This window comes from Pogona vitticeps, chromosome 5 (genome assembly GCF_051106095.1).
Source record: "Pogona vitticeps strain Pit_001003342236 chromosome 5, PviZW2.1, whole genome shotgun sequence".
NCBI classification, from domain to species: domain Eukaryota; kingdom Metazoa; phylum Chordata; class Lepidosauria; order Squamata; family Agamidae; genus Pogona; species Pogona vitticeps.
The window spans coordinates 148,930,602-148,955,531 of record NC_135787.1 but is presented as its reverse complement, the minus strand read 5'-3'; the positions used below and the strand labels follow the sequence as shown (position 1 = coordinate 148,955,531).

The window sequence follows — 24,930 nt, the reverse complement described above, 5'->3', positions numbered from 1 at the left end:
AGCTTAAAACCTAGGTTGTGTGAATGCTCAGTTGACAACCTGAAGAAACTAAGACACAATCGTTTCTTTTTCATCTTGATCTCAGTGCATCATAGACATGGGCAAACATCATGCTAATAGCGCGTACTATACGAGAAATAAATGCACAGTCCATTAACACAGGACAAGCCAAAGTTACATCCACTGGCCTGTATGAACTACAGCATCCAAGTCAGAGCAGACCACAGAAGTTAATGGTTCCACTAAGACTTTATCTACCAAGACAATTGAGGCTGATAACACCAGTACTGAAGTGAGTTGTAAGGATGTAAATGTTACTGAAGCTATCATGAATGAGGTGAGGAAAGGTATTTATGCCAACATAGAGGGCACTGTGGGTGCAGCCATAAATGTTGCTACTAGAACACATTTAAAGTATCCCTTGTTGTCTGGCCAGGCTGGCTATTGAGCCAGAATGGAGAAGCAGTCAAATGTTTCAAAATGATGCTCTTAACAGAAGGAGTTCTAATAAGTGTGGAAGCTTCTGATCACCTTGCTAGGCAATCCTGATGAAGCTCTGGTTGAACTCTCGAATGGGGAAGTAGCCATGGCCATAGCTATCATTGCTCCTAAGTGTCCTCTACCATGGAGTGGAGCCAGATGAGCCCCCTGGTTTATCAAGGAGCCCTCCATGATGAAACAAGTAAGATGGATGCTAAAGCAATTATGGTGCAAAACTCACAGCAAATCCAACCAAACACAGACTACTATAGTTCATTTAAAGGCACAGCAGAAAGAAATCAACTATTGTTTTTAAAATATATTTATAGAGTGTTTTTAAATCTGTTGTTTTATCTGCTGCGAGCCACTTTGGATCCCCTATGAGGAGAAAGGTGGCAAATAAAATTAAATAAAAAATATTTTGCTGTCATTGCATCTGCACAGAGCCTCCCAGCACAGGTGTTTCAAGTGGTCAAGATTCTATTGCATATGTGGTCACAAGAACAAGATGACAAACAATCAATAACCTGCTCTGATAAATTCGCAAGGCACTTTGCAGACAAAGTTGCTCTGCTCTGCTGTGCCTTGGATACAGTAGTTCATACTGCTCTATGGATGTAACTTTGGCCCCTGCTTGTTCTTTGCTAATGGACATGTTTCAACCTATGTAGCCAAAGGACATGGACATGATCCTTGGAGAAATGAAAGTTGCCACATGTGTGCTACATATTAATTCCTCTGTTACAAAAACTTCTCTGGCTGTCAGTCTGTTCCTGGGCCCAAATCAAAGTGCTGGATATGAGACGTATAAAGCCCTGTATGTCTTGGCTTTAAGTTATCAGAAATACTGTAGAGATACCTGCAGCTCAGCCTGTCCAAGCCACTTCTTCTTTACATTGAAAGTGAAGGTAGCTAAGGAGGATTTCTGAGGCCTACTGCTGTGAGGCATTGTAAACACCTCTGAGGGCTTTAATTTCTTGTCTATAATTCCCAGTGAATTCTGGGGGTTGATGTGCAAAAAACTACAAAACTTTCAGGCTTAATTTTGTCTGTTTCTTTTTCTGTTCTAGAAACATCAAGGAAGAAAAATGCTTTCTTTTTTACTTCTTTGATTTATCTAAGCCGATGCACTCCTAGTCTCTGTGGATATTCAACCATTCTCTAAATCCTTCCAGAAAGGCGTGATTAGCAGTACACATCCACTGAATTTCAGACAGCAGCACCATTGTTATTCATTATCTATATCAATACAGGTGTACAACTGGTGGTAAAGGCAGAGTTAGCACAGGAGCAGTCATTGGCTCCACTTTCTCAGCAGAGAAGACAGGCTGAGGGAAATGCTCAGGTGGTGGCCAAGAACAAACTACTGAAGAAGTACCTGTGGATCTGCATCTAAGGCTTGTGAAGTATTTTGCCAGATGACCAATTTAAGGCAGAAAGAATGGTTTTGTTTGCCTTGAGTGCTGAAACGGCAACAGATAACACAGGTATCATAAATATGCCCCTTGCCTTAATATTGCAGGCAGAGGACATGGCCATCAGAAGGAAGATGTGTCCTCCCACAATGCATACATTTGCAAAAAGCAGTCCTACCCAGTGCTGCTGCCATGGAATTTGAAAAGCAATTGTGTGGAAAACTGTGAACCATCTTGAGTGTGTACAAGGGAAGTGGAGCTTATTTTCTACTGGATTCATTTTGGTATTGTTCTGAAAGAAACTCTGTAGAATCTATACATTGCATATGTGATTCACATGGACCACAATGTAGAAACTCTGCCTTTTTCACAACAAATTTGCCAGACTTGACCTTTCTTTGAGAGCCACTAGAGAAATGAATACCTGTAATATTATTGAAGAATAAAGGTAAAGGGATTATGGCATTTTCAGTCAGTTTACGTTTCCTCCCTCTGCCATGGGAAACATTGTTGATCTTGCTTCAGTGTTCATCATACACCTGCCTTAAGGCATGTTTGAAGACGTTATGTTTGCCTGCTGCCATATCTCCTGCCTCAGTTATGATTAGACTTCTGCCCATTAACTCACCTTTCGGAAAGAGTAGACCTCACACTTCCAGTTCTCATGAGCAGACTCTGCACTTCCTGAGTGCTCGTAGTCAATCCAGAGAGGGAGCCATGGTGACTGAGAGGGAGGTCAATAGATTCAGAGCTTGTGTGGAGGCTGGTCATGGACTGGTAACTCGGTGTATCCTTACTGCCGGCAGAAGAACTACTCAGGTTTGCAGCCCACACTAGACCGCCTGATGTGAAGGAGTGGGCAGATGCTGGGCTGGAAGCCAAGGAATGACTTAAACTCACAACATCTGCATTTAAGTCTGAGGGTTTGCTGAAGAGGGGGCTGCTGCCACCACTCTGGCCACCTGCGCTGCCCATGCTTCCTGTACCTGAAGATGGAGACTCCAGACTGCCTTGCCGAGCTAACGTTGTGCTTGGACTGGGCATAGCGGACGTGGATTTCGCACCTTCTGCATTTGGTGCGGTCGCAGCTTTGCCGCTTGCTTTAGCACCAAATAACCTACAAGCAAGGAAACAAACAACATTAGTGTTAGAAGCTGCTAAGCTCCCCATAATAATATCCTGAAGCCAAGAAAGAACCATAATTATATCCACTAATACAAGACCTTTTCCCCAATTAACTGATTCTCACAATCAAATCCACTTAAATCCTGTGTTATTGGGATGTACTTATCTTACTATTTCAAAGCATTCATTCAAGATTCTCCTCTAAGAAGTACAGACCTTCTCAGGGAGATTAAAAAGGACAACAATCATGTATTATATGATTGCATAAAGAGATTAAACTTTCACCCTAAGTGAGCAACTAGTTCCAAAGTTTCCAACAGTTAACTTAAAACATTTTGATATTCAATGATAACACAATGGTTGTATATAGTATTTCCCCCCTCAAACTCAGGAATATTGATTTCCCCCCCCCAAGTAACCGTACTTTATGCAGTACACCAACTTAAGCTGTTCTCCGTATGTTTTTACATGTGAAAAAATGGAGAGAGGGAGTTAGTTTACATTTCTAAAGGACTGGAATATTTCATATCATTATGATAAAAAGCAGCTGAGGATTTTTTGAATTTATAGTACAATGCTTTAAAAGAACAAAGGGTACAAAACACAACATTTATTTATAGCAAAAGCAACATAGAATAGGGTATCAGACCACTCTGGAGGTTAAATAGTATGCTGGCAATTGGCCACTAGAGGGCAGCATTGTACTTATCTGGATAAAGCAATTACTGTAGATTATTTCCGAAGCAGCTAAAACGGTTCATGCTTCAATATGATGCATATTACAAAGCTGTTCACTACAACATTCAGTTTCTTATTCTTAAAGGAAGAGCGATCACAAACCACTACAAAAATGTCTTTTGCTCTTTTATAATTCTTCACCATAAAGCTATTCCGTTCTGTTGAAGAATATCAAGTCCTCTCATGTAAGCCTTTCACTCTACTTGCAACATTCCCTCCTCTCCCCAGCCCAGCTCATCTGAGGGCCGGTCAACATGGATATCACTGCAGGCGTTCAGGTGCGCTTTGCATATTGACTGGTAGTTGCAGTGAGCGAGAAGGGGGATACATACTGAAACAGCTGTTCTGCAGACTCTACAATCCCCAGCTATGGTGGAGCTGCTGCCTCACTTCAATAGTCTAAATAGCACCAGTCAGCTGTTCATGACTGGATTTAGCCCTATTTCTCCTCACCGCTCTCCTTTCCTTGCAGAACAGCTGGCAAGCAGGCTCTCATAAAGAGGCTGTGGGTTTCTGAAACTGTTCCCCCCTCCCCCAATTCACACAATGATTTTATTGCAAAGTATATATTTATTCCAAATTAGATATGTCACCAAGCTATTCCATAGTTCCTTTATCTCAATCCTGTTAACACACAGCTGAATATAAACAATGACAAGGAGAAAAAGTTCACCAGACCCAATGACAGTATGTGAGTGTTGTCGGGGAGAGGGGGGAGTCCCTGGACTTCTTTTACTCACGTTTTGCCCAAAATGGTGGCTACTATGCCCTTCTTTGAGTATTTACACCTTCTTCCTTTACATTATATATTAAACCATCTTCCTGAACCCTACAATGTGTATTATGTTACTTGTGACTTGTTACCATCAAGTCACTTCTGACTTATGGCAAGGCTATGAATGAGTGACCTCCATAGCTCTGCTCAGCTCTTGTTGAACTCAAGTCTGGCTTCCTCTGTGGAGTCAGTCCACCTAATTTCCTGCCACTTGCTGGTCCTGCCTTCTCATGATGAACTCTAGAAGCCAGCAACAAATCCTTCAGTGTCCTTAACTGAATTTACAACTCATCCCGAATCCTGGTGGAGAAGGGAACAACAGAAATCATAGGATGTGTTTCGTTAAGACTGAAGGCTTGCAGCAATATAAGTAGCTGAGGGAGGATGGACAGTCCGATTAGAGGAGCCATCATCCCTAATGTGGGTGTGGTGAAGGGTTTAAAACTGGCAGAAACACAACTCTTCAAAGTTGATTAAATCTCTCTGGGTACATCTTGGGGTGTTTACCATCATCATGCAGTCACTTATATTGTAATTTCTCTTGGTTGGCAATAGGGTTGCAACATTCACACAAAAATCTAAAAGTCATCAACCCCATTTGCAAGAATTTATTTATTCATTTTCTTATTTATTTTTATTTATTTGTCTTATTTATAATTTAACAAATGTAGATTTGTTCCACTTTCTTAGTGCTCTTCTCAGTAAAAAAAGTGATAATACCTCTTAGCAGGGTGATTGTCACTGCGTAGATAATCCACATGTTTGACATCAGATGTGCTGAGACTGCCTCAAAAAACTTGCTTAATTATACATCGAAAGAGAAATTTGTGTTGCAGAGGGGATGGCATACCTTTAGGTTTGGGGAAATTAACCTTTTATTTGAGTTTCCAAATGGACTCGAGGCTCACTCGCAAAGAGGCCTTGGCTCTTGGCTTAATCAGAGGGCCAGGAAATGGAGACACAGGAGCTTGCATATCTAACCTCCCATAGCCTTCCAGTTCTATTAAGGAAACAAATGTCTAATCCAGGAATTTTTTAAATAAAAAGATGGGGTTACACAAGAAGAATTCTGAAAAGAGGCAAAAATATCAAGCATCCAGGAGTGACTACAAAGCACCCCCAATCCAAAATGAGTTACAAAAAAAACTATTCAAACTATTGGTAAAAAAATCCTGAGAAATCAAATAAGCCATGACAGCAGAAAAGAGAAAAGACGCAATTCCAAGTGTCACCCAAGACAAGAGAACTTATTCCCTCCCCCCATCCTGGCAGCACTACAGATATGGATACTTAAAAAGAAGCACAATGAAACCTGGGGTACAATCAGACAGCTGCAAAGGTGCACACTCGATTGCACTAAGGGTCATTTAATGGAAATGATCTTTGTTAAAACAGATTTTCCACCTGCCTGGGAATCACTTCAGCCTGGCTCCAAAGAGTAGAGGCCTGAGAAGAATCCTGCTTGAGAAAAGTTTGGCTTCAGACTGGAGCATATTCCCCTGTATGTTGTGTGATCGTCAGGGAAAAGATCGAACAAGACCAATCCACAAGTGGTCCAGAGTGTAATCTTTTTTCCTGTGCGATCATGGCATCAGAGCAAGAAACAAACATGGCCTACTTCATCTCTTATAAACGGGGAGTAACTTTACATAAGGAATAAAACTTAGATTTATTTATTTTTTAAGATCCAACTAAGCTGGTCATCAACTCTTCTGAATAGGCAACATCCTATCAACCACCTTCTTCCCGCCTTAGAATCAGCTTATCAGTGTCACTTCTTCAGGGTCTGCCACACACACTTCTGACATTACAAATTTAAACAAACATTCTCATTTACCAGGGTCTTCTGTCATGTGCAAAGTTTTGGCTCACCACTTCTGAGGAGGATCAACAGAGGACAGGGCAAACCACCATGGTCTAAATTTGGCATCCTGAGACTTAGCCTCAGTGGTCTAACCCTGATTAATATACAGTGGTGCCCCGCTTGATGACGATAATCCGTTGCAGCAAAATCGCTGCAGAACGAAATAGTCGTCAAGAGAAAGTAAAAAGTCCATTAGAATGCATTAGAAACCAGTTAATACGTTCTAATGGGCGAAATACCTGATCGTCCAGCGAAGATCCTCCATAGGGTGGCCATTTTCCAGTGCCTGTAAAGCGAAAAAGCAGCCCTGAAAACAGCGAGGAGCCATTTTGCACAGCAGGTGGCCATTTTGAAACCCGACAATCATTTGTTTTTAGATCGTCATAAAGCAAAAAAAACGGTTCCCGAAGCAGGGAACCGATCATCGTCACACGAGTTTTCCTATTAAAACATCGTTTTGAGATCACAAAAGTGATCACAAAAACATCGTCATGAAGCAGATTCATCGTAGAGTTAGGTAATCGTTAAGCGGGGCACCACTGTATACTCCTTTGGTAATCTACCATTGATAATCTTATCCTTCATTAGTTTATCTGGAACTGCTTTAAAGCCTCGCCACATCTTGCGAAACTGAATCACATACAGTAGGACCCCTATTCATGGGATCAGTAGACACATATTCACTTATCCGCTGCTTGAAATTATTAAGTAAAAAACCCCCGAAATGCATGTTTCAGAAACATGTTTATTAGAACTGGCCACTAGAGGGTGCCAGAGACTAAGCCATGCATAATGTTCACTATTTCTGTGTTTTCTGCCATCCACGGGAGGCTTGAATCAACCCCCTGAAGATACTACACTGCTACTGTACTTCAATTATCTACTGTGAGAAAGAGAGCACATTTTCCTTCTAATTAATCAATTTTCCCATCTACAAGGGTATTTCCTCACTCATGGGATTTATTCTGAGATACATACGTCAGCAGTAAGATTTGCAAATTAAGTCTGTGTTTACTTTCTAGCAACCAGTCACAAAACAAAATAGAACTAGATGCAAGACTAGAGGTGAGAAAAAATATATGCTATGAGAAACAGATGTTTTTCACCAGTTTACAAGGATTAATTTAATTGTTAAGTACATATGTGTTTAAACATACTTGTCTAGTTTGACGTTTGAAATAAGACAATCACATGACAAAGACAGACATCTGTCAGTATTTGCACATTTGCAAAAAAAAAATTGTGATAAATATATTCTCAGATTGACCCAAAGAGAAAAAGAAAGACAGGTGGGTTGTAATCTCTGTATGCTGTGGAAGCACTTTGGGGTGTTCACTGTGTCTCTTTTGAGAACTACTGTGGGACAGTGAATTTTGCTGTTGCAACATTCGAACTGTTTACCTCCACCAGTATTTTTAATTCAGATCTTACAAACTACCATAAACTGCCAATGGTCTCAAGAAATGGAATACCTTTGGAACCATTCACCACTCTAGGAAGGGAGGCAAGTAGAAGAATACCTTTCACAGCAAACCCCTCACCTTCTAAATGTGGGCGAGGCAATGTCAGGGTATTTGGACCCTGGCTGCCTGAGGCCTGGTGTTGTTCCACAGGCACTGGCTGAGGTTGGGCTTGATTTCGGAGAGCTGGACAATGACACACTCTCAGAGTCAGACACGGCCACCTTTTCTTTCTCTTTGTCCGTCTGGTTGATGGTCACAGGACTGGAGCGCCCTGAGCCAATCTTTGTGGGCTCCCTCAGTTTGTTGGAGGCAGCGGCCCCTGCAGATTTGCTGCTGACGTTGGAGTCGATGCTGCTGGTGCTGGATCTATGCCCACCTCTACCAGGAATCCCACTGGCACTAGATTTCGAAGGACGCGGCAAACTTCGGTACTGCAGGGTGGTCTTTGAGCTGACATGTAGCACACCGTCATCTTGATTCTGTGACCCATCTAAGCTGGTTTTCCTCCCTGCAGTTGACTTCCCACCAATGGCTGCAGACTTGGGCATCTTCCCCAGAGTTGCTGAACCACTTGTTATAGTTGCACCGCTTGCAGTGATTATCGTTGAAGAGCCAACACCAGCTTTCTTGAAACCAAAGGAACCTGTTGCAGTTGATCTCCCAATGCCTGAAGGAGGCTTTTTCCCTTCATCTCCACTGCTTTTCCCTGCATCTGAAGGAGAACGTTGGATAGAAGCTCCTTTGAGGGGAGTTTTTCCTTTTTCTGAGGCCTTTGCATCATCGGTTTTTCCTGATGAAAAGTACAGTTTTAATAGCAGTATTCTTTGTTTGCATGAATATAGATAGATAGATAGATAGATAGATAGATAGATAGATAGATAGATAGATAGATAGATAGATAGATAGATAGATAGATAGATAGATAGATAGATAGATAGATAGACAGACAGACAGACAGACAGACAGACAGACAGACAGACAGACAGACAGACAGACAGACAGAGACAAACACACACAAAATGCTGGGCCATTTTAATCTTTTCTTTCAAAAAAATTAATATATATCCAGAGCCATTAATATATGTCCAGAGCCAGAAAGAATTTGCAATTGATATATTCTGCCCACAAAACTTTACTGAAGTGCACAAGAATTTTGCTTTCTCTGCATCTCAAACCTGATTTCCATCACCCAGACTAACCTATAGATTAGAATGCGTACAGATGGGAATGGGATTCTTGACTCAAAGTAACATACCAAAACGGTCACCACAAAATGTATTAGATACAATACATTTAGGAATGCATACTTTGTGTAACTAATTTGCTCAAAAGTTTAGATATGCACAGTATGTATACATTACATATATAAAAAATCTCTCTATATAGATCCACACTTTAATGCAGAAATACAGTGTTTCCCCGAAAATAAGACAGGGTCTTATATTAATTTTTCTCTCCAAAAAAACGCATTAGGCTTATTTTCAGGGGATGTTTTATTTTACAGTCGTGTCATCTTCTGGTTGCTGCACAATGCTGCACAATGGTGGAGGATGGGGTTTCACTTAACTAGGGCTTATTTTTGGGGTAGGGCATCCTGAAAAATCATACTAGGGCTTATTTTCAGGTTATGTCTTATATGCGGGAAAAGAACTGATTTATGAAAGAACACATGCAAAACTGGCACAGGTCAGAAGAAAATTAACTGTGCCTCACTAGATCTCATAAAGAATGATACTTCCTATGTGCCTTTCTAAATAAGAACTTAGTTGTTCTCTGAACTGAAATTAAAAGGAATACACATGAAGGAATTCATTGCATACATAATCATGCTTAATAATACATTCTATATTCTATAAGAGTAGTTTTCCACAAAGGTCTAACCTTCTTTTTATCAAGTCTGAGCACTGTTTTGAATTATCAATTCAGCTGATGTATCTGATGTACAGCAATTATTTACACAATAACTCTAATTCCACATGGCTGGCTTTCTCTGTTGAAAAACAAAATGATGTGATATAGACTTTTCCTAAGCCTCACTCTAACGTTCTTGTAATGAGGATGGTGGCTTAGGGCAATGAGCAGAAACACAGCCTACAGGCACAATAACTGAACTCCTTTCCTACCAGGTGTCTTCAGAGAACTCGCTCCTGTTTTGCTCCTTGATGGTGCCGATCCTACTTGTGCAGTCATGCCTCTTCTCCAAGACCCTGTCTGGGAGACAGGGAGTGATGCTTTCTGCCCTCCCTTTTCAGTATCTTCAAGCTGTCCAGGGGGGTGGCCTTTCCACTTGCCACTGCTCTCAATGCTGCCATCTACATCTTCTTCTGGCTTCTTCAGTTCTTCATTGCTGCCCCATGGTTCTCCATCTATTACTGAATGTTTTTCTGAATCTATCTTCACCTATGAAAAATGAGTAGCATTAAAACTTTGCCATGGTTACCCTTGACAGTCATTTCTTATGCTGTGTGAGTTCAAGGATTAGGAAGAGAAGTATCATCTATATCCTGGAAGTAGAACCATCCTATGTGGCCATGGGCAAGCTGCACAGTCCCAGAATGTCCCCAGAAGAAGAGCATGGTAAACCACTTCTGAGTATTTCTGTCTAGAAAACCCTGAAAAGGGTCACCATAAATCGGAATTGACTTGATGGCACGATTATTATTGTTACATCTGTATCTCTATCTATATCGATTTTTACATATAGACAGACAGACATGCCGACATTTCTCCAAATGAGTAATAGTTTATCTGAGAAAGATTATCCCAATAATTTTCTGAAACAGCACACTTTGCTATTAGCAGAGTAATTATAGGGATTTTTCTCAAAGGTGATACTACTTTTTTTTTAAAAAAAAATTACAAATGCCAAGGAATTTTAAAAAAAAAGATGTTGATTTTCTTCATATTTTCCAAATCCTGAATGAGACTGATGAGAACGCTAGCAGAGATGAAGAGGGTCTGAAATAGCAGTTCCCACAGATGGTAGAAAAAACAAAAGTGATAAAAGTGATGTCAAGTCCCAATATTATTCTCCATAATCCTGATTCTGAATTAAAATCAGATTTTTTCAGCAGATTCACTGAAGTTAAGTGACATACTTACACCCCACTATTTTCAATGGTTCTACTCTAAGTATGGCTAAACTGATTCTGCCCTCTTATGCACAAAACATGGCTTAATATCACTGGTTCAAAGTACTTGAAAGTTATACAAAGAAGCAGAGAAGAATCTTGAATTCCAGTTACAAAAACTTAAGCCTACTGATGATATTAACCCTCAGTAGATATGACTGGAGATGGGATAGCTCTGTTGTTTTGAGTGCCTGGAGGCAGAGCCTGAAAGAAGAGTCAGCTTAGATCATCCAGAGTGTGTGTGGCAAGCTTAGGCAAGCTGTACAATCACAGAATGTCACCAAAAGAAGGACTAGCAGTGGTGATGGCGAGCATTTGTTTTTATCAGGGTTCTTATAATGACAATAAGATTTTTTTTTGTAGGGTGGGGGGACTGCACAAATATGCTCATTTTGGCCGAAACAACAAACCTGCATAATTCTTGCAGTTTTTGCAAGTCTATAGCTTGCCTTAAACAAGGATGACTGCTGTTTTATTTAAGAATTGGAAGCAACACATGAGTTGTTTGCGCTTCATTTAACAACCAAGTGGTCCCTCTTTGCTGGCTGTGTGCATATTGGTTACTAAAGGAGATGTTCCAGGAATGGCCTTCCATATTTCTTGGCCTTCAGCTTCAGAATTCACCAGGAATTTCACTAGCCAAAATTCTGAAAGCTTTAGCCAAGAAATTTATTCCTCACAGGAGTTTCCTGTTATGCACAGATGGGGAATGAAAGCATCATTAGCCATTTTGTTCCTATGAAGAAGAAATGAGTGTGAGTGACTAAGCTCTGTGGGAGTTCCAAAGGACCAGGGGATGGGTAGTTCTGACACACTATAAAAAGCCTATTGACCAGAGAGACTACCAGTCCCACAGTCCCTTGCAGCCCTCCATGGAGCTTAGCCACTCATCACAGAAAAAAAGGCTAACAAAGCCTTTATTCCCCATCTGTGCATAACTGAAAACTTCTGTGAGGACTTTGATTTGTTGGCTGAATCCCCCAGAATTCTGGCAGGGGGAATTCCTGATGGATTTTGAAGGCTAAAGTTTAAGAAATCCAGACGTCCTATGCATATGAATCCTATGAGGCTTTGAAATTCCTTGTCAAAGTATTTCATTGTGTGAAATAGCTTCAGTCAATGGGAAGAGGAAGCTAGTGAGCATTTTTGCTACTCCTGGTTACATGTCCAGCTAGCATAACAGAATGTAAGTGGCAAAACAGTTCTCCGCATGGCACAATTTGCTCATGCCCTCTTATCAACCTAAGTGTGGAATGTCGTATCTACTTCCAACTGGGCCTTCCATGGACCCAAGTGCAGCCCCCCTCCGACATCTATAGCCCTATCACACCAGGAAATAAAAGAACACACACACAAACAAATTATGTACCCTCCAGGAATTAGTGGAGGAGGAAGGCAATCTTCTTGTGCCCCTATCAAGCTGTTTACACTGAATGAGATTTTCAGTCACTTTTACTTTTGATCCCCCCTGGGTCTAATTGAAGCCAAGAAACCAAAGAACATGGCAAAATTACCTCCCCACCCAACCTATCTGAGTAAAAAGAAAAATGGGGGTGTCATGATAACCTTGGCATGGAGCTCTCAGATGTGTGGGTAAGTACTCTTCCCCCACCCCCAAACACTGGAATCTGTTCACCCTGCCCTCCATCCTCTTGCTGTCTGCATACATGCCCATGGGAAGCATGCACATGGGGAACAGGAAGTATATAGGGCACCGCTGGTTGTATGACAGACATGTGCAGGTTCAGGGTGTAGGTGGGTTCAGAGACCATTTCCCAAAGTCCAAGACCCTCCAGAAACTTCAGCAGCCTTTTAAATCTAAATCAAAAGAAACTAGAAGATTGCTTCCTGTTTCAAAATGCCATTCTTTTGTTAATGAGGGTTTTTGTTTTTTTAGGTAAAACCAAGTGTGAGATAGCCCACATTTTGCTTCAGAGAAGATTCACATTGGCCCTGGAAGCTTCTGTCTTTAAGAGAAAAAGTGGGAAAATCCACCTTGGGGAGGGCCACATGTAGCCCATCAGCTTCACGATTTCCATCCCCATTTGATGGCAATCATCTACACAGATGCATGTTACAGATGTGCCTGAGATAGGCTGGGTCTTGCCTGGAGTATTCCACTTGTTATAAACAACTCTTAATAAGGAATGGCAATTTTTATAATTGGTGACAGTTGCCAGTAAATGCTGCTTATACTTGGGAATGAGAAGAATGCTGCCTGATCCACATTTCTGAGCAAAGTGACCCAGTTTGCAGTTACAAGACTAATACAGGAATTCAAACACAGCTATAATTTTGATTGCACTCTTCTAATTTTGTGACGCTGTTCTTTCAGATTGAAATGTACATATGTAGGGAACTGTATATACAAAGACATGCACACTGGGGAAAATCACATACAGAAACGTGCACGTTAAGGAAAACTGCATATGAAAATAAATCTGGATTTTTCATATTTGTTTAATTCCTGATGCAGAAATGTGAGGGAATAGGCTTTTGACTGAATGCCTTTGAAACTTACTTGGAATATAAGTCAAGTGCTTCGCTCAGCCCCTAGCTTATGCTAATTGTCTTGCACTGGGTGAAATAATACAAAATCACATAAAACATAAGAGAATGGCTTTTGGGTGCCTTCAAAATGCAATTTATAGGTATTCTTCAGTGCGCCTTTCTTTTATTTTACAGAGTATGAGAAAACCCAGAAAACAGGGGACTACTAGCTGAGTCAATTTTAGGAAGATTTGCCATATGCTCACAAATATCACATGTACTCCAATAATCAGCTCAACTGAAATATAGGTTTCAATTGACATATTAATGTACCAATATGAGAGACAGCTGCTCCTGGAAATAGCTAGAAGGAATTGGCCTTTACTTAGAACTTTACTTTTTCACCTGGTGGTTACATTTACAAAGAAGGATATAATATGTTGTAATAGAATGATGACACTATACCTTTCATCCCTTCCCCCAGTGCAGTACAGAACATCTCCATGGATTCTTAGAAATCTCATGGTATGATCAATAGAAGATGTGATGGTGTCATTAAGCTCAAACAGTGTTTATGACTCTCCACAGGCTCTTGATCAGGAGTTAGGTTGTCCTCTCTACTACGTGAAGATCTATACACAGAAGGGGGCATTTGCTTGCCTTGATTCAATTAACAGTTTTGCTATATTTTCATGCCATCTCTGTGTCACAAGATTGTCATAATTATATTTATAACTTGCAATGGGACAGATATACAACAACTGTGGCTATTAGAAATGAAGGCAAGCAAGCAAAACTAGAAAACAGAAAGGTACAAATAAAAAATGGAAAGGCAAAGGAAATTGCTTATTTGCATTTGTGTGATGACAAAGGTCGTAATGAAGCTGTTACTGGGATTCATCATCTTACCACATCTAGAAAGAGACAAACTGCAACACCTACATGACACTGTGTATTCTTTCTTGAAGAGGCGGTAATATTGGAGTAAGAACTGATTGACGATGTGGTGTTCAGATCATCCGTGCTGATGTTGTCCAAAGTATCACTGAGTCCACTGCTAACTGAACTGCTGTCATCCCAACTGTAGGAGAGTGGAAAAAATGAGTAGGAGGTGGGAGAGAGGGAGGGAGAGAGAGAGGGAGGGAGAGGGAGAGGGAGAGAGAGAGAGAGAGAGAGAGAGAGAAATTTGAGCTTCTTTTCTATTTACCCGGTGGAAACAAAACTGCAAACACACAGAAACTGACTATCAGTTTTATTCAGAAAGATTAGAAATTAAACCAAACCTTCTAATATACATTGTGGCTTAAATCCTACTGCTTTGTTATACAGGTGGAAAGCAAACAGTGTAACATTCACATGCTCCCAGCTGGCAATCCAGCTGTGATGCTTGGGGGCTTGGCATTCACTGGAGAATCCCAACAGGAAGTCTTTAATTACCATCTGGAAATGCGTAAATGTTACACTGTTTTCCTTCTGCCTGTGTAACAAAGCAACAGAACTTCAGCCTATTTTTCTAAAAGGTGATTTCAACCAGTCATTAATTTATTGCCAAATGTGCATTGTTCAGTCACTGAATGATCAAGAGATCTCTCCAAAAATGCAGTTTTGATTTTTTAAAAAGCAAGACCACATATAATTTCTTAGAGCACTGCGGTTTCATGCTCCATTGCAATCACATTCTGTTTCCTGCCAAGGGGGATTCATTAAACTGACCTGCATTTCTGGATGAAGCTTTATGAGCTTGAAGCACTTCATTGAGTTTTCTAGAAATAAATAAAGTAAGTATCTCTTCTGGCTGTAGTTGAACTAACTGTCAAAGCCAATTCATGCCTTCTATTGCAGATCAAATTTACAGTTTGTCCACTATGTTTTCTAGGCAACACCAACCATGCCTGAGGGGGTACATTGGTACAGCTGGGAAGGATTATATGGTGGCTGTGTATCCATGAATGATAATGAGACATTGCTCCTTGGAAAGAAATGATTCTAAGTTTGCAGCACACTTACATAGCTTCCAAAAGACCCACCTAAGTGGGGTGGCACAGGGATTTAACAATCACCTCTTGCTTTGGTTATAAACCAAATTTCCTATTAAAGACATTTGCTACCTTCTGTGGGACCTCTTTGTGGTGTGAGGCTTTCCTTAAAATTCTTCAGATAATTTGCCAAACAAAACTGTTAAATTTGCTTTGAAATTTCAGTACCAATGAATGTACGAATCAGTGAACATTGATCAGTCCCAGTTAGAAGCTGCTAGTGACAGATCACCACCTCAGGAATCAAGTTCAGGAAATACAGACGTGAAAGATCATTTAAAATGTACCACTCCACTACAGGTAATATGATGGATGCCTAAAACACACATACAAAAGGTCTTCTCTGTTGTGACTCAAGCCTTGAACACCAATGTAACCACGGTGGTACTAGCTGTATCACATTCATACAATATGCCATAACATTTTTATAAGATTTTAAAAATCAGTTTTCTACCTCTGTTTGCTTAATAAGTCCAAGAGATTTTTCATTACTGATGACACAATAATCTGTGGTGCACTTTGTTCAATTGAGAATGCAGAATTGGTTACTTTGTATGGGCCACAGAGCTTTCTAATAGATCTCACGTTTTCCACTGAGTAGAAAATTCCATTAAACTTCTTTCCACTTGAGCAAGCATATAGTCTAAATACACAGGACACTACTGGAGTTCCACAAGATGCATCTTTACACTAGCAGACCACATTTGACTAAGAGATACGATGGTCTGTATCATCTGTGTGAATAACTCTTACTGTCTCTAGCTGCAAGATATTTCTGGCACATGTTTATGTGTGTCTAAATTTGTTCGGGGGGGGGGGAGAGAGAGAACTGTGGGGTTAATTAAATCCAGGACAAAAGAGGTTCTTTTTCACATGCTGATTTAACCTCCTTTTGATCACCTAAATATAGCCAAAGGCACTATTTTAAGGTTGCATAATATAGAGCAGGATATTGTTCTCTTGCAGCACCTGTACTACCAGAATGACTTGACTGCATTCTTTTTTCCCCTCCAACTCAAATATGTTCCTAATAATGTTTGCATTCCATTTCTTACCTTTTTTCACATAGGAACCTAAGGACATTAATGTTCCCTTCTCATAACCTTGAAAATATTTCATAGATTTTTTAAAAATCTCAAACTAATTTTTGTATATATGAAAGTATAAACAAAAGACCTACCACTTCCCATAGTCCTTTTTTCACTAAGATTACAGGAGGCAGTAATTACTGGAGCATATACCCCAATCTCACATTCAGAATCACACCTATCCACATAAAAGGGGGAATTCACTAACCACACCATTGATGTGTCCCCAAGAATAGACATTCCACCCAACCAGCCAGATGGTAAAAATATTTTGCATTGTAAATGGAACAATTAAGGCATTTTTCCTAAATATCCTACATGCTTCTATAACCAATGTGTCTTCTCAAAGAAAACAACACCATTTTTATTTCTTTTCTTTTAAGACAACAACTCTCTTCCTTTAGACCAGTGGTCCCCAACCTTGGGCCTCCAGATGTTCTTGAACTACAACTCCCAGAAACCTTCCCCACCACCTCTGCTGGCCAAGATTTCTGGGAGTTGAAGTTCAAGGACATCTGGAGGCCCAAGGTTGGGGACCACTGCTTTAGACAGTTGATTCATTCCATTAATATTCTAAATTTCCAAGGGCCTTCTCCATTGTGTCTTTCATGCTTTGTTACTGTCCAACTGTCTTATCCAAGTGTCTACTGTTGATTGTTTTCTAATATTAGATTGGCTTTACCTCCTGGGAGAAGAACCAGCCTGTGTACTTAGACAAACTGCACAGTCCAGGATCACTCCCAAATAAAAAGGAACGGTTAAACACTTCTGAGTACTGTATGCACAGAAAACCATGGAAAGGATTGCCATAAGTTGTAATCAACAGCACATAATTATTAATTAATAGCTTATAGGATGCCATTTTGTAGGGAAACAGCATATGAATTCAGTCTATGCATAGTCTGTGTAGGAGTTATTTTTTAAATAGCAACAACAGTGAATAAATGTCAAAATTATTCTTGGTTATGTTTAAGCAAGAGATTATGATTAGAAGTAAACCCTGTACTGCTTGAGGAATGGATTGGCCAGATTTTAGGTCCAGTGGGTGCCTTGGCATCTGCAATCTGCTTTAGCAAGCATTAACACCATTTCAAGATGGACAAATGCCACTATGAAAGGATGTTTTTCACTTGAGTCTTCAACATTGGCTTTTTCTGTGACCCTTCTAAATGGGTAAGAAAAAGCAGCAGCTGCCTCATCTCACAGCTGTTGCAGGAACAAAACACCCTTTCCATTCTATTAAAAGAATCTGGATGCCACTGTGAAGTGTTCAGACATAATGGAGCTGGGTGATTTAACAGGGAGAAACTAAAGGCATTTCAGGAATGTTAACAACTGGTGTTTTAAAGAAATCAATGCAACTTCCATGATTTTTAGTCTTTGCTGTTCTTTATATTCCATTCATTATGACAATTTTAAAAAGAGAGATCATTATTTTAAATAAGAATTTCTCACTGAATGGGGAAAAGTAATTATCTCAAAAAATAATATCATTAATTGTTCCCAGATTTCATCACACACACCCCAAATGTACACAATGCTTCTATCACTGTGCTAGTTGCTAGAACTGAAATTCAAGGGAGGAAAAACATTCCCATGAAGGAAGATTTGTAAATTTAAATGTGTGTCTCCTCATTCAGAGGTAAATCAGAGGTAGGATGCAATTTAAAGAAAAATGGAGAACCTAGGTAAGGAATATGGAATTTTCTCCCATTCCCACTATATTTTTCTGCAGAGAGCAACTCTCCCACAACTGGTAACATGGTTAATTTCTCAGGTATGGAAACTTGGAATGGGGAAGCGACCTTTTAGAAAATGGGTGGTAATGAGAAAATAACAGGTGTGAAGGAAGATTTAGAGGAGATGGTGAGAACCAAAATAGAACTGGGAGTCATTATTACATTTGTGCCAGGGTTTACCAGGATATAGTTCTGGGGCTTGATTTTAATGCACGAGATTCAGCCTTATATCATGCAAAACAATGTGCCTTTAAATATATGCAGAAGGCTTTTCCATCATGCTAAGACACCATAACCAGCACTTTCACACATCTGGAATTAGTCTTCATCTGGTGTCAATACAGGCATGCCTGTTTTCCTAAAATGAACTGGTAAGAATATTTTAACTCTGCTGTGTCCAGGACAAGAGTGAACAACTATGCATTAAACAAGATGATTATAAGGTTGTACTTTCATTGTTCACTAACTTCAGTACCGTTTCAAAATCAAAATGCATACAGGGTTATAGCAATTATAGTGCTATGCTGCTGTGAGAAACAAAATGTACTCCTTCCACAGTGTCACATTCTGAGCTCTGGAATAATGCAAAGGTCTAGCTTTTGCGATTCTAGTAGGGCACAGCACACCACGACAATGGCAGATCTGCTACTTTACTGATTATTAGAAAGCTGAAAATTCGAGGCTGCTGGCCTCATAGTCAGCTTTGCTCGTTAAACACCAAGCTAAATTTAGCTTCCACATTGAATCAGAGGAGGAAAGGGACTATATAACAGATTCACTAACTTGATTTTGAATTGTGTTTCATTAGGAGAGACAGATAAGAAAATAACTGGCATATTTTACTGGGGGAAAAAACAGTAACTACATCAGCTAGCAAAATCTGCCCACTTCACCATGACACAATGTACAATCAATTCATTATCCATTTTTAGTGTCCTGTCCTTGACTTACTGCTGATGAGCTATAAAGTAGCACCACTAATCCTGTCTGGTCATATTCAAGATGGCAAAGACTACGTAAAAATCAAACCACAGACTATGCAAGTCAGACTAGGCAATGAATCCTTCCAGAAGTTTACAAGGTCTATAAATTTTAGTATGGCTATTCTGTCTTTATAGGTAAATGCCTATGAAGGTTGTTAGATTCATATGTTATATTCCCTTCCACAGCAAGCTTAATGCATTACCTGTCATTCTCAGGCATAACAACCACTGAAGTGTAAATTCTATATTACTTCAGGGTCATGGAACTGATTTAATCAACATTTTCACAGCTAAATGTTTTGTGGTAAAAAAAATAATAATCTTAGGACAGCTTTTCATATACACCAAGAAAAAGCAATACTTGCTTGATATACATAGTAGAAGAAAACATGCCATTTCTGTGTTAATAATAGATCTTATTTTCTATTAAGTCAGTGTACTTTTACCCATCTTTGTCTCTCAAATAATTATAGTAATATTAAGAAAATATACAATACCCAAACTAAACAATTGCAATTTAAAACTCTCCCCCAAAATAGGATATAAATATGGAAAAGACAATTCAGGTTCAATTAATTCATTAATCAATTTTAATATCATTCCTTTTCAGCTTCCGTTTCCCTTTGAAATTCAAGTGTTACAGATGTTTGACAAAGGCATCTGTTAGATTGGTAACAAAGCCAATACAGCTACATAGATCATCATTTTAGAAAAAAAGAAAGAAAACTATGTTCATTATTTTCTAGCCTTATTTAAAACTGGTAAGCAGCACAACAGTTAATTGCATTGTTTTCCACGTAGACCAAAGTATTTTTGAATACTTTATGAACTGCAAACATTTCAGTTGTTTACATTTTGTTTCTCCCAAACATCTATATAATCCTCACAACTGTGAAGATTCTTGAAAGGCATCTTGTAATGAGTCTTGAGATATGGGGAAATGCTACTTTTATCAACACAGTAGAGCCAAACAAAATTAGCTTCTTTCCCTGTTATAGCCTTCAAAACCAATCTCCCAGAGACCACAAGTTTATTCTCTAAAAGAGAATAAACTGAGTAACATTATAAATGTTCTCTGCATTTACAGTGTTATTGTACACCTACTTATAATTGGAGATAATGTAATTATGAGTTGTTTTATAATTGTATATGCTACATGAAAAATTTAACTTTCTTCCAGGCAGATATATATCCCCTCTATTATGTGGTAGGGCTTCTAGGCTACTTCCTGCCCTCATGTGAATTCGAATGTATTGAAAGTTCGCAGAAACTGGGTTAGGGTTAGTGGGGCTTGTACGTCCTGAACCCCCTAAGAACTCCAATACCTTCCCCATAGGACTAACCTATCAACATCTAAATATGCCATATCTGCCTTTCAGTCTCATGACTTGCTGAAAAAAAATCACATGGGTAATTTTTTATTACAATATGTTACAGTGTCTAAGATGAAAATGTATCTCAAAGGCAAATGCAATAGACTTGAGACAATTTTCACCAGCCATAGTTTGCTTGAAAAAGTAACTGTACTTGTCAACTGGCTTGAACCTAGGGACACTGTAAATCTTCTAGTGTCAATATATATATATAAAAGCCTGTCTATGCAATGATTCTAGTGTACTAAATGTCCTATCTGACTGGATGACAGTTAAAAAAGATATAAATACTTGGGAAAAAATTGAATACATAATTCTCTATGTATATTTCATTGACTTGGAAGTCTGCAAGAAGTCTACAGAATGTAGATTTTAAAAAAACACCTCCATGTATGGATGAACCAGCTAACTTTCATACAGAAATTTTCATACAGGAAGCTGCAATATTTTATTTATTTTAATTTTTATTATTTATTTTTATTTATTTGATTTATATCCCGCCCATCTGGTCTAGTTTTCATAGTTGTAATATGTTTTTAAAAAATGTATTCTGTATTTGACCAGACTTTTGTCAATCATGGAAGCAAGTCCACTTCCCATACTCAAGCCACATTTTACTTCTTTATTCATTAATATAAATACTTGCACATAATGTTTTATATAATTTTATTTTAACTTATATAAACAATGGCTTTTTAAAACGTTATTCAATCATACATTAAACAACCTGAAATAATCCATCTATCAGGCATCTGACAATGGTAAAAATGTCAGCCTAAACAAATAGAACTCACACACGTCTTAGAAAATAAATTTTAGTGAGGAGTTCTAGATCATGTTAGGAAGCATATTTAAGTGCATCCAGATGAAATTATAGGCCACACTGGAGTGCTTTGTTTGGAGCTTCCAAAGCAGTATTTGTTTTGCACTCTGTGTGGTGAGCAGTATCTTGAGATGGTTGATCTGCACTAGAGCTGTAGCACAGAGGAAAATGTTACATGAGGGAAATTACTCCTATTACACCCAAATTGTTGATCTGACAAAAAAACAACAACACTGAAGTTTCAAATGTGGGACTCTGATGCAACCTGTACTAGGTCCTTCAGAGTGATCTTGTAAGGACTCTGCTCCTGTCCCCTGGTTTTCAAGGCCTCTGAGCATTTATAGATCTCAAGAAGATAAGCATGGATTCACATGGAGTCTAATTATTTTTAAGATGTCATACATGCAAGAGAGAAGCAGATATTAATTAGCATTGCCAAACTTTGGGATTTTCTGGTACCTAAAATTAGGGGAGATCCCAATCCAATCCAACAGTAGAGCTGGAGGAAAACTGGCATTTTGATGGCTCTGGGGGTACAGCCCAGAAGTCCAGGGAAAAGCTTCATTATTCTTCTGGTAACCAACAACACAAGTAATTTTAGATATAAATGCCCCTTTCCTCTTACTTCCACCATAAGCAATATCACTTAGTTCAAAATAGAATAACCTATCGGAACTACACTTGGGGCTCCTCCTAGTGATACTACTTAACAGCGATCTGTATTTCAGCCATAGATTCTTGCCACTCTAGGGTAACCGGCCTCAAAGTGGGAAGAAATGGTCAGGCTGTTTTTCTGACCAACTGGCTGTAAATCTTGCAGCATCTTGTTCTCAGAAACAAAACAAGTGGTAGTGGGGGGTTTAACCTCTTTTCTCCTTGCAGTAAAATTCTACTACGCAATTCCCCTCTCCCAAGTAATCTCATCAGAAATCACACAGGATTTATTGGATGCTTAGTGGAGAATTTTCTCAGGAGGGGGAGAACAGTCTGTGCAGAATTATTCTGATTCCTGTGCAAAATGACATCTTTCATGTATAATACACCTTAGAAAGAACACTCAGCTGCTCGCTGTGCAGAATTTGGCAATTTCTTCTGAAAAGGAGGGGGGGAACACAACAAGATCCCAGAAAAACAAGGCCAAGCATGTCATCCTGCTAGGTGCCAATGTCGTCACCAAGTACACCAGCTCCAAATAACCAGGAAGGGCCAGAAACAATAACTCCTTGAACTCTTATCTTCATGGAAAGCCAGGAAATCTCACTGGCACAGAGAGAATTCTCAGCATGGCGAGACTCAGGAAAACTGCTGAGAGTGAGAAATTTTTCAAGCACTCTCTACATACTCTCCACAGCCACTGTATGGCTGATTCTGGCTGGAATTTCCACCCAGATCTGGATTCAGTTTAGTCACAATGTGCAACACAGCAGAGGAAGAATACGGCTGCAAAGGCCTGACAGATTTAAGAGCCAACCTGGCAAAGAATATGCACTGCCAGTAGCTTAACATGATTGGATAATTTGCTAATAAGCATACCCAGAATTATATATAGAAGATTAAACCATGACATAATTAAAACCAGATATTAATGTAGTTAAATAATGATAAGCAACACATGTCTCGGGACATGTGCTTTAAATCCTGTCACTGAGGTCTTCTTAAAATAAGCACAGTTAAAGGAATTCTTCCTCCTGCTATCATTTCACATCTGTTAAGTATACTGTGGCAAAGTGTACTGAAAAAGCAAGATTAAGGCCTAAGCATCAAAATGGTCCAGAAAGAAGAAACTAACTATCATGAATTTTACATATGTGTGTAAATTTACATAAACAACTTCAGAAAATTTATGGTAGTTTCTTCTTTCTGGACCATTTCGATGCTCAGGCCTTGCTTACATAAGCTCATTGTGTGAGGTAGCCACTTCTCTATATATCCCTAGTGTTTCTCTTTAGCCTTGCCTCCCTATTTTTAGATAAAGTACTATTAGTATTTTAACTAAGGGATTTTAATGTCTTTTATGATGTTCAATACAGGGCAGGAGATAGAATTATGGACTAGGACTCATGTCGGGATTTGAATCCCCCACTCAGCCTTGGAAATTCATGGTGGTGGGGGTAGGGGAAGGCTGAACTGATAAAAGTAGTCTTTAAATACAGTATCTCATGTACCTTAAAAACCCTATTAGGGTCACTATAAGTCACCCAGTATGATGTAGTGGACAGAGTGATGGACAAGGACTCTCGAGAACAGGTAATGGATCCCCACATGGCCATGGAAACTCACTGGGGGATTGGAACTGATAAAACTATTTCTTAACTATCTCACTTACCTTGAAAGCCTTATTAGGGTTGCTATAAGTCAGTTTCTTGCCAATAAAGGTGATAGTGCTGCTGTATCTCTTTGTGACTTCCATGTCTCAGCTGAATAAGAGAGTTAAATGGGGAAAACAAACCTCAAGGATATGCCAGTCAGTCATAGCTAATCTATCCAGTGCATGCTATATGATCTTAATATGCGGCCATTTCATTTTCTATGACCTTAAAGTACTTTTTCCCCCCAGGCAATTCAAATGCAATGCTGATAGGAGAACTCTGTGGGTTGCCATCTAAAAAGCCAAGATTTCCAATATCTGCTCCTGGGCCACCACAACCAAGTCTAAAAAGTTCTGAACATGGCACTGCATAAATGAAGCAATGAACTATAGCCAATGCATATGCCTGCTGAGGTCGACTGCCCTCCCACCCTGGAATAATGAGACAAGACACAAATGGTGGACCACATTTTATTAATAAACCATAAATGTCATTCTCCTCAAAAGTAAAAATGTGACCTGCTGTAGTGCAGAATGATTAGCCACTGGGGTCTCCTGGGACCCCATAAAATGAAGTCCCAGGCCCTGAGGTCCCTAGGTCCTGAAGACCTCAGGCCCTCGGCCAGCACTAAACTGACCACCCTTGGACCTCGAGCCCTCATCCCATTGGAGACCATCGGTCTGGGAGTGGTCCCAGTGCATCCTTCCCACACACACACACACATACACTGTAATCTCACAATCCATAGTGCTGGGAGCCATAGTGCTGGGAGGTCGGATTAGCTATTAGCGTTCACTGTTTTCACCCAGGGACTCACCAGGCCATCTTCATTCTGCACTACCCGCCAGTGTGACCATTCAACAAACCACCCATAACATCCCTACACCCCTCTGACAGTGTGGGATAGGTGAAAAATCCCCATTACCAACGGCCAATCAGGCAACAGGTCAAAAATTCCTATCCAACCCCAAAAGGCGACCAGTAAAACTCACACTAGAAACAAGGGTGAGTGGGTGGAACAGAAGCCTTGAAAGAGGCTGAAAAAGAAGCGGAGGGCATTTTAAGAAGAGCACTCGCTCCCCCTCCCCTTCCGGGTCG

At 39.7% G+C, this 24,930-nt stretch overlaps 1 protein-coding gene across 11 annotated transcripts in view; it reads right to left on the bottom strand.

Annotated features, from left to right (window-relative positions):
- Window positions 1-24,930, bottom strand: part of NAV3 (neuron navigator 3) — a 630,491-nt gene that overhangs the window by 61,236 nt on the left and 544,325 nt on the right. For all 11 annotated transcript variants that reach the window (XM_073000344.2, XM_073000345.2, XM_020804110.3 and 8 more), the window contains 4 exons: window positions 14,424-14,562; window positions 9,984-10,260; window positions 7,939-8,650; window positions 2,524-3,012 (listed from right to left, as the gene is read on the bottom strand). In XM_073000344.2, coding sequence (XP_072856445.2) covers window positions 2,524-3,012; window positions 7,939-8,650; window positions 9,984-10,260; window positions 14,424-14,562 — 1,617 coding nt within the window. The remainder of the gene's footprint in view (window positions 1-2,523; window positions 3,013-7,938; window positions 8,651-9,983; window positions 10,261-14,423; window positions 14,563-24,930) is intronic.